Source organism: Triticum aestivum, chromosome 7B (genome assembly GCF_018294505.1).
Source record: "Triticum aestivum cultivar Chinese Spring chromosome 7B, IWGSC CS RefSeq v2.1, whole genome shotgun sequence".
Classification (NCBI taxonomy): Eukaryota; Viridiplantae; Streptophyta; class Magnoliopsida; order Poales; family Poaceae; genus Triticum; species Triticum aestivum.
In genome coordinates this window covers 685,001,921-685,015,911 of record NC_057813.1, presented here as the reverse complement: position 1 = coordinate 685,015,911, position 13,991 = coordinate 685,001,921, and the positions used below count along the sequence as shown (strand labels likewise).

Below are 13,991 nucleotides of genomic sequence, written 5' to 3'. Positions count from 1 at the left end.
TACCGTCGATGTCTTCGGAGTCGTAGTCTAGCATGTCGGTTAGATTGTCGACAGTGGCTATAAAGTGGGTGGTGGGTGGGCTTCGAATTTCTTCGTCGTCCGCATCCCAACCATCCTGACCGCAGTCCGGCCAGGGCTCTCCTGATAACGAGAGATAATTTAGCGAATTCAGGATGTCGCCCAAGGGTGAGTGCTGAAAGATGTCCGTAGCGGTGAACTCCATGATCGGCGCCCAATCGGATTCGATTGGCAGGGGCGCCGGAGGCTCGGAGTCCGGCAAGGAGTCCGGCACCTCGGAGTCACAAGCTTTGCGAGGGACAAGGTCGGTATTCGGCTCTATCGCCGTAGAAGTTGCAGCCCCCGAGGCGGTGTCCAGCCACCTGTCCTCGATCTGCGTGGTCGGCTCCGAACTATGGGTCAGAGCGGACTCGTGTGCGGCCTCCAGGGTACTGTCCGGCGGCAGAGCTAGATCATGCCCATCGTGACAGTGTGGCACGCTCGGCTGTGGCTCGACTCCATCGAAGATCAAGTCTCCGCAGATGTTAGCCGTGAAGTTTAGGCTTCCAAACCTGACCTGATGGCCAGGGGCGTAGCTTTCGATCTGCTCCAGATGGCCAAGTGAATTGGCCTGCAGTGCAAAGCTGCCGAACACGAAGATATGTCCGGGGAGGAAAGTCTCACCCTGGACGGCGTTGTTGTTGATTGAAGAAGCCATCAAGCCTATCGGTGACGACACAGAGGAACTCTCAATGAAAGCACCAATGTCGGTGTCAAAAACGGTGGATCTCGGGTAGGGGGTCCCGAACTGTGCGTCTAGGCGGATGGTAACAGGAGACAAAGGACAGGATGTTTTTACCCAGGTTCGGGCCCTCTCGATGGAGGTAAAACCCTACTCCTGCTTGATTGATATTGATGATATGGGTAGTACAAGAGTGGATCTACCACGAGATCGAGGCTAAACCCTAGAAGCTAGCCTATGGTATGATTGTTGTAATGGTTGTGTGTCCTACGGACTAAACCGTCCGGTTTATATAGACACCGGAGAGGGCTAGGGTTACACAGAGTTGGTTACAATGGTAGGAGATCTACATATCCGTATCACCAAGCTTGCCTTCCACTCCAAGGAAAGTCCCATCCGGACATGGGACGAAGTCTTCAATCTTGTATCTTCATAGTCTTGGAGTCCGGCCGATGATGATAGTCCGGCTATCCGGACACCCCCTAGTCCAGGACTCCCTCAGTAGCTATGACTCTACTTTAAGAACGACTTAAGATTCCTCGACCGTTGCAGCTCCCACGTCGTCCTTTCACCTCCCTTGTCTGAGTGACGGTGGTTGTGCCGAATGAAGACTGATTGTCGTGTGACGTCAAGGTGTCCGAGTGGACCTCCTGCTATACGCATCGGAATGCGACCATGGTCCCGAGACCTACCAATGATGGTGTGGGGCCATAGGTGGACCCCATATGACAGGTCGTTGACCCTACCTGTAGCAGGTGACCTCATCAGCACGTACCATGACGACGTCTAGGGTGGTGTCGGTGTCAAAATCGGCGGATCTCGGGTAGGGGGTCCCGAACTGTGCGTCTAGGCAGATGGTAACAGGAGACAAGGGACACGATGTTTTTACCCAGGTCCGGGCCCTCTCAATGGAGGTAAAACCCTACTCCTGCTTGATTGATATTGATGATATGGGTAGTACAAGAGTGGATCTACCATGAGATCAAGGAGGCTAAACCCTAGAAGCTAGCCTATGGTATGATTGTTGTAATGGTTGTGTGTCCTACGGACTAAACCCTCCGGTTTATATAGACACCGGAGAGGGCTAGGGTTACACAGAGTCGGTTACAATGGTAGGAGATCTACATATCCGTATCGCCAAGCTTGCCTTCCACGCCAAGGAAAGTCCTATCCGGACACGGGACGAAGTCTTCAATCTTGTATCTTCATAGTCTTGGAGTCCGGCCGATGATGATAGTCCGGCTATCCGGACACCCCCTAGTCCAGGACTCCCTCAGGAAGCAACCATGTCCGGGGTGGGAGAATGACGGGTAGGAGTTTTGTGGTGCTGGTGGCGGCGCCATGGGGTCGGGACTATGCCGGAGCTAGGGTGGCTGCAGAACTAGGGAAGGGCCAGCACGGACGAGGGAGAAGAGAGGAAAGGAAAAGGGCATGCTGGCTAAATCGGGGGAGATTTGATGGAATTTTGGGCATGCTCGGTATGTCAGGTCTGACATGGTGGACGCGCCCGGGACTCCCCATATCCGCCCCAAGTAAGGGCTGGATATGCGGGGCGCCAGTTAGTCCAGACGTATAGGGACGGTTTGAGGGGCTGGTTGGGTCGTTATTTCTTGACCGACCACTGACCGTGCCTCCGCCTGGATATATAGGGGTAATATAAGGGCCCGACTGTAGATGCTCTTATATGTTGGTTCGCTCACCCTTGGCTCACCTACGTGGGACAAGTTTGCTTCGAGCAGAGAGTCTGCCGATTCTAGTTATGTGTTGGCTCAATCGTGCAATAGGTGGGCTCGGATACAAATGATTGCATATGGGCTTCATGAAAGCGGGTGGGATATTGTTGCATGCATATGAGTTTCATGCAAGTAGGTGTTGTTTTGTAACGTGAGAGCGCCTGATGTACAAGAAAAAAACTTCCTGACAATATCTTTCACACAACATCAAAGGCGATGCATGATTAATCACATTTGCATGTGTGCTAGATTGTTTAACCGTGTATGATGATCATATTTGTACTAGTGTTACTATCAACCAAGTTCAAGAAGTTCACTTGGTTGAAAAAGTTGTTGTACAAACTCAAGCAAACATAAACAAAAAGTACAACAAACCAATGACTAGTCGCCACCCACCTCATCGATGAGTTGTAATGGCATTTATTTTTTGTTGACCTACCCATCAAGTGTCCGTGCATATATATGGTTCCCTTCAACCGTGGTTCATAGTGATTGCATAGCAAGAAGCGGATAAAGAAATATACCCATCCGGTGCACCAACATAAGTTATCTTCGAGTTAGCTGGTCATGATGGATAGTACCTAAGACAATTCCACTCCTTTTTATTTTATTAAGAAGTCATGTTTTAGGAAAATACAGAACATATATTGGGCCACACTGCGCACACTCACACAAATATGTTAGTTAGATTTGGGAGGCATTAGGAAATGATTACCTTATAACACTTTTTGGTCCAGCGTTGCATCTACGCTGCATCATTACCCCGTGATGTTTGGTTGTACATCACCATCAGCATCCGTAAGGGGATGTAGAATCAAGAGCAACTGGAGTTGCCTTGGCTACATGGTTGGTAGTGCGAGAAAACAAAAAGGGAGTCCGCACCGAAGAACCGCTTCTTCTCCTCGTAGCAGACCTGGCATGGGTGAACCACCTTTCACTCAATGAAACTCGAAACTGGTCTCCCCTACAAAAAAAAAGAACTTGAAACTGATCTAGAGTTTGGAGAAAACCTTGTCGAGACTAAATAACTTGGAACCAAATCAAGTGAACTAGTAGATGGCCACATCTTGCATGGGCAGGGGATGCTTGTCCAAATTTATCGGTGGATTATTCTGGGATCAGCCTACACCCATGTCCCTGGCCGCTGGATGCATCGGCTCTGAAAACGGACGGCAGGAGACTTGTCCGTCGAACGGCCAGGATCGGACGAACGATTTCCCTCCTTTAGCCAGTTCTCCAAAAACTTCCGTCATCCCAAACGGCCAACCCGCGCCAAACCCAAACAAATGTTTTCGCTCCCGTCCTCCACGTCACCGATCCGCGGCCTCGCCCTCCCAACCAATCACGCGCCGGCTCCCCTTCTCTTTATAACACGCCACCGCCCCAGCCTCTCCACCATCTCAAACACCCTGCGCTCCCCTCAATCTCTCCAATCTCTCCGCTCCGGCGACCACAGCACCAGCGCGTCCACTCTCCGCCCAGACCCAGAAGATGGCGATTGCCGGCAGCGGGAGGGGCAAGGCGAAGCCCGCGGCCAGCGCCAAGTCCGTGTCCCGGTCTTCCAAGGCCGGCCTCCAGTTCCCCGTCGGCCGCGTCGCCCGGTACCTCAAGGTCGGCAAGTACGCGCAGCGCGTCGGCGCCGGCGCCCCCGTCTACCTCGCCGCCGTCCTCGAGTACCTCGCCGCCGAGGTACGCGTCCCCTCTCTGGCTTCTCCTTTCCCATGTCCTGTCACTCTGTAACTCTGTTCCCCACGCCGCGCGCTTGCTTGCTAGATCAGATCTCAGCGTTTCTTTCTTCCTTCCTCTCTGAATCAGACCCTGGAGCTGGCCGGGAACGCGGCGCGGGACAACAAGAAGAACCGGATCGTGCCGCGCCACATCCAGCTGGCGGTGCGCAACGACGAGGAGCTGAGCAAGCTGCTGGGCTCGGTCACCATCGCCGCCGGCGGGGTGCTGCCCAGCATCCACAGCACGCTCCTCCCCAAGAAGGCCGGCAAGGGCAAGGGCGACATCGGCTCCGCTTCCCAGGAGTTCTAGATTAGATTAGTTTTCTTGTGAATGTTTGGGTTTGGTGCGTCATCGATGTTGGGTGGTGGATCTGGTTGGGATGGATTGCCGCTCGCAATCTGGTTCTCGTTGTTACTGCCTGTGATTTGTCAGTGCTAATCTTCATGAAACCGTAGTTTGATGCCTAACGGGGACTAAAACAGGATGCGTTCGTTGATGGTAAATCATGCTGTGTTGTTTCAGTCTGAATCCAGTTCGAGGTTCAGAGTCCATCTCGCTGTAGCTGTAGCACTGAGGCGGCCACTACGCGTGTCCGGGTCTTCGACTCGTGGCAGCACGGGAGGGCCGATGGTGGGGAGGCGACACTCTCGTTGGTGCAGCTGTAGGTGGTCGGCCATCTCCATCGGTTGTGCGTGACGTGCAGTGATGGATGGCGTACTGCCGTGACTCTAGTCTGATCGGCCCCGTCGGAACTCAAGCACGATCCACAAAAAAAAAAATTTTGGCGAGGGAGAAGCACGATCCACATTGCCCGACTACTGATGCAACCATTAAGACACTTATTTCTATTTAATTAAACTAGCAAAATGGCCCGTGCGTTGCAACAACAACAACAACAACAAAGCCTTTAGTCCCAAGCAAATTGGGGTAGGTTAGAGGTGAAACCCATAAAATCTCGCAACCAACTCATGACTCTGGCACATGGATAGCAAGCTTCCATGCACCCTTGTTCATAGCTAGCTCTTCGGTAATACCCTAATCCTTCAGGTCTCTCTTAACGGACTCCTTCCATGTCAAATTCGGTCTACCTCGCCCTCTCTTGACATTCTCCGCACGCTTTAGCTATCCGCTATGCACTGGAGCTTCTGGAGGCCTGCGCTGGATATGCCCAAACCATCTCAGATGATGTTGGACAAGGTTCTCTTCAATTGATGCTACCCCAACTCTATCTCGTATATCATTATTCCGGACTCGATCCTTCCTCGTATGGCCACACATCCATCTCAACATACGCATCTCCGCCACACCTAACTGTTGAACATGTCGCCTTTTAGTCGGCCAACACTCAACGCCATACAACATTGCGGGTCGAACCGCCGTCCTGTAGAACTTGCCTTTTAACTTTTGTGGCACTCTCTTGTCACAGAGAATGCCAGAAGCTTGGCGCCACTTCATCCATTCGGTTTTGATCCGATGGTTCACATCTTCATCAATACCCCCATCCTCCTGCAGCATTGACCCCAAATACCGAAAGGTGTCCTTCTGAGGTACCACCTGACCATCAAGGCTAACCTCCTCCTCCTCACACCTAGTAGTACTGAAACCGCACATCATGTACTTGGTTTTAGTCCTACTAAGCCTAAACCCTTTCGATTTCAAGGTTTGTCTCCATAACTCTAACTTCCTATTTACCCCCGCCCGACTATCGTCAACTAGCACCACATCATCCGCAAAGAGCATACACCATGGGATATCTCCTTGTATATCCGTTGTGACCTCATCCATCACCAATGCAAAAAGATAAGGGCTCAAAGCTGACCCCTGATGCAGTCCTATCTTAATCGGGAAGTCATCAGTGTCGACATCACTTGTTCGAACACTTGTCACAACATTATCGTACATGTCCTTGATGAGGGTAATGTACTTTGCTGGGACTTTGTGTTTCTCCAAGGCCCACCACATGACATTCCGCGGTATCTTATCATAGGCCTTCTCCAAGTCAATGAACACCATATGCAAGTCCTTCTTTTGCTCCCTATATCTCTCCATAAGTTGTCGTACCAAGAAAATGGCTTCCATGGTCGACCTCCCAGGCATGAAACCAAACTGGTTTTTGGTCACGCTTGTCATTCTTCTTAAGCGGTGCTCAATGACTCTCTCCCATAGCTTCATTGTATGGCTCATCAGCTTAATTCCACGGTAATTAGTACAACTCTGAACATCCCCCTTGTTCTTGAAGATTGGTACTAATATACTCCGTCTCCATTCTTCTGGCATCTTGTTTGCCCGAAAAATGAGGTTGAAAAGCTTGGTTAGCCATGCTATCGCTATGTCCCCGAGACCTTTCCACACCTCAATGGGGATACAATCCGGGCCCATCGCCTTGCCTCCCTCCATCATTTTTAAAGCCTCCTTGACCTCAGACTCCTGGATTCGACGCACAAAGCGCATGCTGGTCTCATCAAAAGAGTCGTCCAGTTCAATGGTAGAGCTTTCATTCTCCCCATTGAACAGCTTGTCGAAGTACTCCCGCCATCTATGCTTAATCTCCTCGTCCTTCACCAAGAGTTGGCCTGCTCCGTCCTTGATGCATTTGACTTGGAATATCCCTCGTCTTCCTCTCTCGAATCTTGGCCATCTTATAGATGTCCCTTTCGCCTTCCTTCGTGCCTAACCGTTGGTAGAGGTCCTCATACGCCCGACCCCTTGCTTCACCAACAGCTCGCTTTGCGGCCTTCTTCGCCATCTTGTACTCCTCTATGTTGTGTGCACTCCTATCCAGGTATAGGCATCTGAAGCAATCTTTCTTCTCTTTAATCGCCTTCTGGACATCATCATTCCACTACCAGGTATCCTTATCTTCGCTTCTCCTTCCCCTGGACACTCCAAACTCCTCTGAGGCCACCTTACGAATGCAAGTCGCCATCTTCATCCACACATTGTCCGCATCCCCTCCTTCCTCCCAAGGGCCCTCCTTAATGACCCTCTCCTTGAACGCCTGAGCTACCTCCCCCTTGAGCTTCCACCACTTCGTTCTAGCGACTTTAGCCCGCTTATCCCGCTGGACACGAATCCAAAAGCAGAAGTCAGCAACCACCAGCTTATGCTGGGGTACAACACTCTCTCCAGGTATCACCTTATAGTCTAGGCACGCACGCCTATCTTCCCTTCTCGAGAGGATGAAATCAATCTGGCTAGAGTGTTGGCCACTACTAAAAGTCACCAGATGTGATTCTCTCTTTCTAAAGAGGGTGTTGGCTACAATCATGTTGTAGGCTAGAGCAAAGCTTAAGACATCTTCTCCTTCTTGATTCCTGATGCCATAGCCAAAGCCCCCATGCGCCCCTTCAAAACCTGTGTTAGATGTACCCACGTGGCCATTGAGGTCTCCTCCTATGAAGAGCTTCTCATCAATCGGTACACTCCTAACCATGTCTTCCAGGCCTTCCCAGAACTCCCTCTTGGTGTTCTCATTGTGGCCTACTCGCGGGGCATACGCGCTGATAACATTGAGAACCAAGTCCTCAACTACCAGCTTGACCAGGATAATCCGGTCCCCATGTCTCTTGACGTCTACCACTCCATACTTGAGGCTCTTGTTGATCAAGATGCCTACGCCATTTCTGTTTGCAGCCGTCCCCGTGTACCATAGCTTGAAGCCGGTATCCTCCACCTCCTTCGCCTTCTGTCTTCTCCATTTGGTTTCTTGGATGCAAAGGATATCAACACCTCTCCTCACCGCTGCATCAACTAGCTCCCGAAGCTTCCCTGTCAGAGACCCTACGTTCCAGCTACCTAAGCGAATCCTCCTAGGCTCGGCTAGCTTCCTTACCCTTCGCACTTGTCGAGTCAAATGCGAAGACCCTTGCTCATTTTCCACTACATCCGGGCGCCGATGTAGCGCGCCACTAAGGATGCGACGACCCGATCCTCGCTCACTTGCCACCGTATCCGGATCAAGATACGGCGCGCCACCTGGGGGATGACGGCCCAGCCCTTGCCCATTTTCCACCACACCCGGGTTCCGATGTGGCGCGTCGCTGAGAGGGTTACGCCCCAACGAAAATCTTTTGGGTTTCATCTCCATAAGAGTGGCTGAGTTTTTACGTTGGCTCGCCAAGCCTATCACAACCCTCCTCCTTTACCCGGGCTTGGGACCGGCTATGTTGAGACAACATAGGCGGAGTTGGCCCGTGCGTTGCAACGGGAGAAAAAAATACGACACACTCTTAATTTACAAAAAATGGTCTATAATTTGAGTATTTGTAGCTACGGCCCAAACAAAGATGATCTTTGCCTACAAAAGCGCAAGTTGAAGATTCCACATGTCTTCTATTTAAACAAGGCTTGCATGTAGATTTAATATGTTAGCGAAAACTGAACATTTGATCTTTATTGAACGGAAAGGACTGTATATTGGATCTCTGTTTAACTGAAAAGATTGAACCTTCACTTTTGATCTCTTTTAAGTTTAAAAATTCAGCTGGGCCACAAACCTTCTATAGTTCAGAAATTGAATCTTGAGATATACCCTGTTTTAGTGCAGAAAATGAATTTTAGTGCACAAACTGAATTAGTATAGGAACTGAAAAGACTTAACCTTTACTTTTACGACAGGAGTCGACCAGCGCCTCCTGCTCAGCCTGGTCATCGTACGACACGGTCGTTGTGCCGGCGACAAGTTGTTCCATGTTTGATGAGGAAGCGGAAGTTGTACTCATGGTCGGCCTGCGCCTACCGAATCAAGGCCTCCCACTCGGCCAACACCATTTCGCTGTAGTGAGCACGATCCTAGCCCATGGTGATACCGACATGGACCGGCGAGGAGGGTGACGTCGACTCATCATCAACCATGTCCTCCGTTGGGACGTTTGTACCGCTGGCCTCCGTCTGCCGGCAATCTTCGTCTTTTGCTCGGACGAAAGGATGTCCCAAATGGCTTTGGAGCTCGAGGACACCATGGATGGCATGTTGCGAAGAGGAGGAGGATAGATGCGGCTATGACCGAGGCTTGAGTTTAAATAGCCGATGGATGGCAGGGCAAGCGATGTGGTGGTTAATAGTGGGCGGCAGACGAACGAACGAGCAACGCCGAAGTAGGTTCCTCGACAACCACGCCTGTTTAATATAGGGACGCGGAATGACGGCCTGTAATTTGAACGTGGAGGAGTCGCGTGCACCGGGAAACGGCACGAGCGGCGCTCTCGGCCAACGTCGCTCCAATGCCGAAGCGCCAGTGAGAGGTGGCGTCGCTCTGAGGTGGCATGAATGTGGCACTGGTTCTCCGGAGCTGCGTTGACGGCTTTGAGCGGGGAGGGACACGGGCGAGGGAGGGGTTTTTGGGTGGGCCAGGACAGTTAGAATCGAGCGTGGCGGTAGTTTGGGCGCATGCAAAGCCCCTCCGATTTGTTTACGGATTGCGGGAAAAATTAGGTCCGAACCGGTCGGTGGATCGATACAGGCACGCGGATGGCAAAATACGTCCGAACTGGACCACATTGTCCGGACGATTGCGGACGGTTTGAGGATCATCGTTGAAGATACCCGGAAACACTCCTCGAGAGTTTAATAATTCATGTAATATGTTTTATAAAATTATCAAAAAAATTGAATTCTAATGATTCTGATTATTTAGTTTTATATTGATGGTTGTTTTATTTGAAATATAATATTTCATTTCCCATGTTTTTTCACCACTAAATCTTTAGCCTAAACGCAAGAAAATACCGTGTACAAACTGGCTGATAAATACAACGTTGGAGTCATCCATCAGGCAAGACACGTGTATCATCCATCAGGCACGTGTACCTCCCTCCACCCACCGCTGTACATCGAGATGCATCTCCATCCCATCTTACTTCTCTCGCTCCACTCTATCTCTCTTTTCTCATCCCAGTGCTTCCACCGAGATTTGCGAGCACACCGGCATGTTGCTTGAACGCCCGCAGCCAGCAAGATTTTGCATGCAGGAAGTCGCTCGCGCCCCGTTGCAGAGCGCAGCCGCCAGATCCCGTCCCCTCCCCTCGCGCCCCGTTCCAGTGGAGCACAGCCACCAGATCCCGTCCCCTCTCACACCTCTGTGTCTCTCTAATTTCCTTATCTCGATCTAATTTCTATCGAGTGCGTGCATGTAGGCTGACGTGAAGCCAAGTCGTCGGCGCCCCGTTCCAGTTCCATAGTCACGGTCTCACAGACCAGCAGATCTGGAGCGCCGCCGCCGGATCCCGCCACGGACGCGTCAACTGACCGCTGCAGGAACCCTCCTCCTCGCCAACTCCCGGCAAGACCGGGACAGCGCCCTTACCCGTTACCAATGCTCCAGTTGCCCGCGCATTTCATTCTGAGTTATTTCTTTTTCGCCTTTGATTTCTCATGTCTGATTCTTTTTCACCTCTGATTCTCAATCTTTGGGTTAATTCGTTTCCGTGCCGAGGATCTCTCCCATGTAATCAGTTGAAGGGAGCAAGGTGGGACGAAAAATCGAACGTAATCAAACGCACGGACTACCCGAAGCACTGCGTTAATAGGGACTGCGGGTGGATTTTGCAGAAACCGAGGGACTTTTTTGTAAAATTGGTGACGACGTACGACCAGAAACCGAAGGTGCTTTTTATTATTATATATATATTATTATTAGAGACTAGTACAAATGCCCGTGCGTTGCACCGGGCAAAAAATGAAATGTAACCTGCTTCATGTGCCATTATGCAACATTTTTATAATCTATAATTTTCGCAAACATCAGAAATGAGGTTACACTGAGTATTTTTTTTTGTATGATGAAATTTGGAATAAGAAATAAGGCTACATGTGCACGGATCTTCTAAGACTGCTCTGCGGCAATGAACTGCACTTGTTGAAAGTCAGAAAAGAAACCAACGCCAGTCACCACAAAACTATGGGGGTGATAATGGAAGCCACCCCCCAACCAAATCTTTGGAATGTAATCCAGCCTAACAGCATCATCATGAAAGTTGCAAGTCCAGTTGCGGTAGAGAAATCACCCATGAAAGATGAGTGCTCGTTTGGACTGGGGAACTGCCAAAATGAATAAGGAACCATGAAAAGGTTAAAGGAGTACAAGGAAAGAAGAAAAACAAAAGCCGGAAAAAATTACCTGTGCCTTGAGCTTCGATTTCCATGTGACTTACACAAAATTGATTATAATGCCATATGCAACAACTAAGGTAGCAAGGCCCCTCACATATTTTGAAGAGATCAGAACTTTCATACTCTCTTTCATGCTAAGCTTAGGTTTGTTCTGTTGAAACAATGGCTATATTCACAACTATGGTGATCTGAAAATGATTTAATCAAATCAACTTGAGCAAAAAGGGCTATCATTTGATAAGAAAGCTGACCAAAGATAAACTCAAAATTCCATATGGCAGGCACAATAATGACATGGACAAATAAAGGCATCACAAAGGTACCTCAAGGAATTAGAACTGAAAGGTAAGGCTTGCGGCCAGTGACCGGAAGTAGAATATGCTTAACTTGGGACAGAGCATTAATCACTAAAGCACTTCCAGATTCATTCACTTCAGCCCTCACTGGTTACAAAGCAAAGGCAAACAAATATCAAACAGTGGTCTCAGCTCAACCATCCATCGTACCTCTTCAAACATAATCAGAAGGATGTTCTTTGCAAGTTTGATTACGAATCACCACAAATTTCCCTGCTAAGAACAAAGTCAAGCATGGTGAACAATTCACTAACTTCGGTGCAGCAAAGGAAGGCCAATACATTGTCAGAAGCGCAACTACGCTTGGTCAGACACACAATCATTCAAACATCACATGAAAATATCAGCATCAGCAACCTGAAACCACTGCACCTCGCTCCAAGTCAAAGCGAAGTAACTAATCTTCAGTACACGTAGTGACAGCACAAAGAGACGACCAAACAATCGACGTACAAATCTCAAGAAGACTTCAAGTCAGAGGCCGCCACCCACACGCCTCCGCAGGGAGCCCGGCCGGGGCCAGTGGACCATGGCCATAGGCACCACCGTCTGGGAGGAGCAGCGCTGGTGGCCGGTAGCACTGCCCCCGCGGTGCGTTCCGAAGGCCACGGCTGCGCCGTATTCAACAGTCTATACACAGTCAGGGCAAGATTGGACAGATGATACTAAAATTGCAAGGGTAAGAAGATGGACCAGACACCAGATTAGTGGACAACCATGGGATGACCTGCTAAAATCTGCTTATGTATAATTCAGAAGGGAGTCAGACTAATACATGATCAGTCAGCCTTAAATTCAGCATTCAAGGTAGTAACAATACCCTGATACTACAGATACGCTGATAGCAGAGCATGGTGCCCGTACCAAGTGGAACCAAACTTGTAGGCAAGTAAACCTAACACCATATCATAATATGAGCACGGTGTCTTTTACACTGTTATATTGTTCTGTCTACTTGGGCTGGCCCAACAGATGCTTACAAAGATGTTGGATAAAATAAATAAAATATGCTGGATGAAAGCTAGATGCAAATGAGGTTATACATCATCAACAATTCACTGCTATAGTTTATTTAGATTCACGGACATGCTGTTTTTATATGTTCACTGGCAGAATCTACGGGACTGTATATGCCAATATCTGTGCAACTGTCTCTTCAAATTGCTAGCCTGCAGGTTGACATGATCAGCAAAACATTCCTAGAGGTACGGATCAGCAATGTAGTAGCAATCTAATCAAGTTTGTGTCTAGCCCGTGGCGCCAACGACACCTCCCGTGCCACTGCCGGCCTTAGAAATACCAAAGAATTATCACCCAACAACTATTGTATGCTTGATTTTTATTGCTTATAGCAAAATAAGGCCAAATTTAAATAACACAAATTTTACTATTTTCTATGTTCTTTGACGACTCTTGGTGATGATCTAGATTGTGTCTAACAAATCAAAGTAATTTACTTCACTCTGTTTTGCAAGTTTCAGTTTCTATAGCATGGCTTGCATGCGTCAAGGCAACATAGAGTAGTCATGAATGTATTACCAATCATATCATTATTAGTAATGATCTTTGTATGAATTAATATAGGCATCTACCTTACTGATACACTCAACATAAGCAACTTGGTCCAATGTTATTTGGTTGATCATCCCATTTTACATAATCCAATCGAAGAACTGAATTTTATGGGCATAACTGTACTACGTGCGAAGAACTGTACATAAGCAGATTTGGTAAATGAATACAGAGGCATGCTCTCCATGAAAAGTAGGATCAAAATAATGCCCGTGCAAATGCCCGTGCGTTGCACCGGGCGAAAAAAAGGTGCACAACCTACTTTATGCGCCATTTTTTATATCCAATTTTAATAAATATCAATAATAAGGTTACACTGATTATTGCTTTTTGTAGGATGAAGTTTGGACATGAAGAAGCAACTTAGCATTCTTTGTCTGATGGAAGAGTAGTTTTGGATGGAATAGTTGTCCATCAGTTTTATTTTTTACTTTTCGAGAAAATGCGAAAATTTCCTTCTTTTTTTATAAAACTCACAAAAAATTGGGACTCTTTTAAGGAAAGCTGAGGTTTTTACAGAAATTGAAGCATCTTTTTGAGGAACTTTTTTTGGAACAGATGTCTTTTTTTGAAAAAAGAAACTTTGATTATTTTAAGTTTTTGTACAAATTACAATGAAAATATTTTTTTTAGAAAAATTGGAACATTTTTGGGAATTTTGAACCTTTTTAAAAGTGTGAACATTCTTTTAAGTGTAAACACATGTAAGACTGTGAACATTTTTAACCTATTTTATTATGTCGAATTTTTCTA

At 48.3% G+C, this 13,991-nt stretch overlaps 1 protein-coding gene and 1 pseudogene across 1 annotated transcript; one reads left to right on the top strand and one right to left on the bottom strand.

Moving 5' to 3' along the window:
• Positions 1–3,861: 3,861 nt before the first annotated feature.
• On the top strand, positions 3,862–4,667 carry LOC123161708 (probable histone H2AXb). Its single transcript, XM_044579514.1, has 2 exons — positions 3,862–4,161; positions 4,288–4,667. The coding sequence occupies exons 1-2, from the start codon at positions 3,964–3,966 to the stop codon at positions 4,507–4,509; spliced, it is 420 nt and encodes a 139-aa protein (XP_044435449.1). The 5' UTR covers positions 3,862–3,963; the 3' UTR covers positions 4,510–4,667.
• Positions 4,668–6,027: 1,360 nt separating this feature from the next.
• On the bottom strand, positions 6,028–8,233 carry LOC123161412 (uncharacterized; annotated as a pseudogene).
• Between the last annotated feature and the right edge of the window lie 5,758 nt (positions 8,234–13,991).

Bases quoted from the DNA above. Each gene is read 5' to 3' on its own strand.
- LOC123161708 (XM_044579514.1), top strand. From the start codon at position 3,964: ATGGCGATTGCCGGCAGCGGGAGGGGCAAGGCGAAGCCCGCGGCCAGC. The intron at 4,162-4,287 runs GTACGCGTCCCC...TCTCTGAATCAG, and splicing joins TCGAGTACCTCGCCGCCGAG to ACCCTGGAGCTGGCCGGGAA.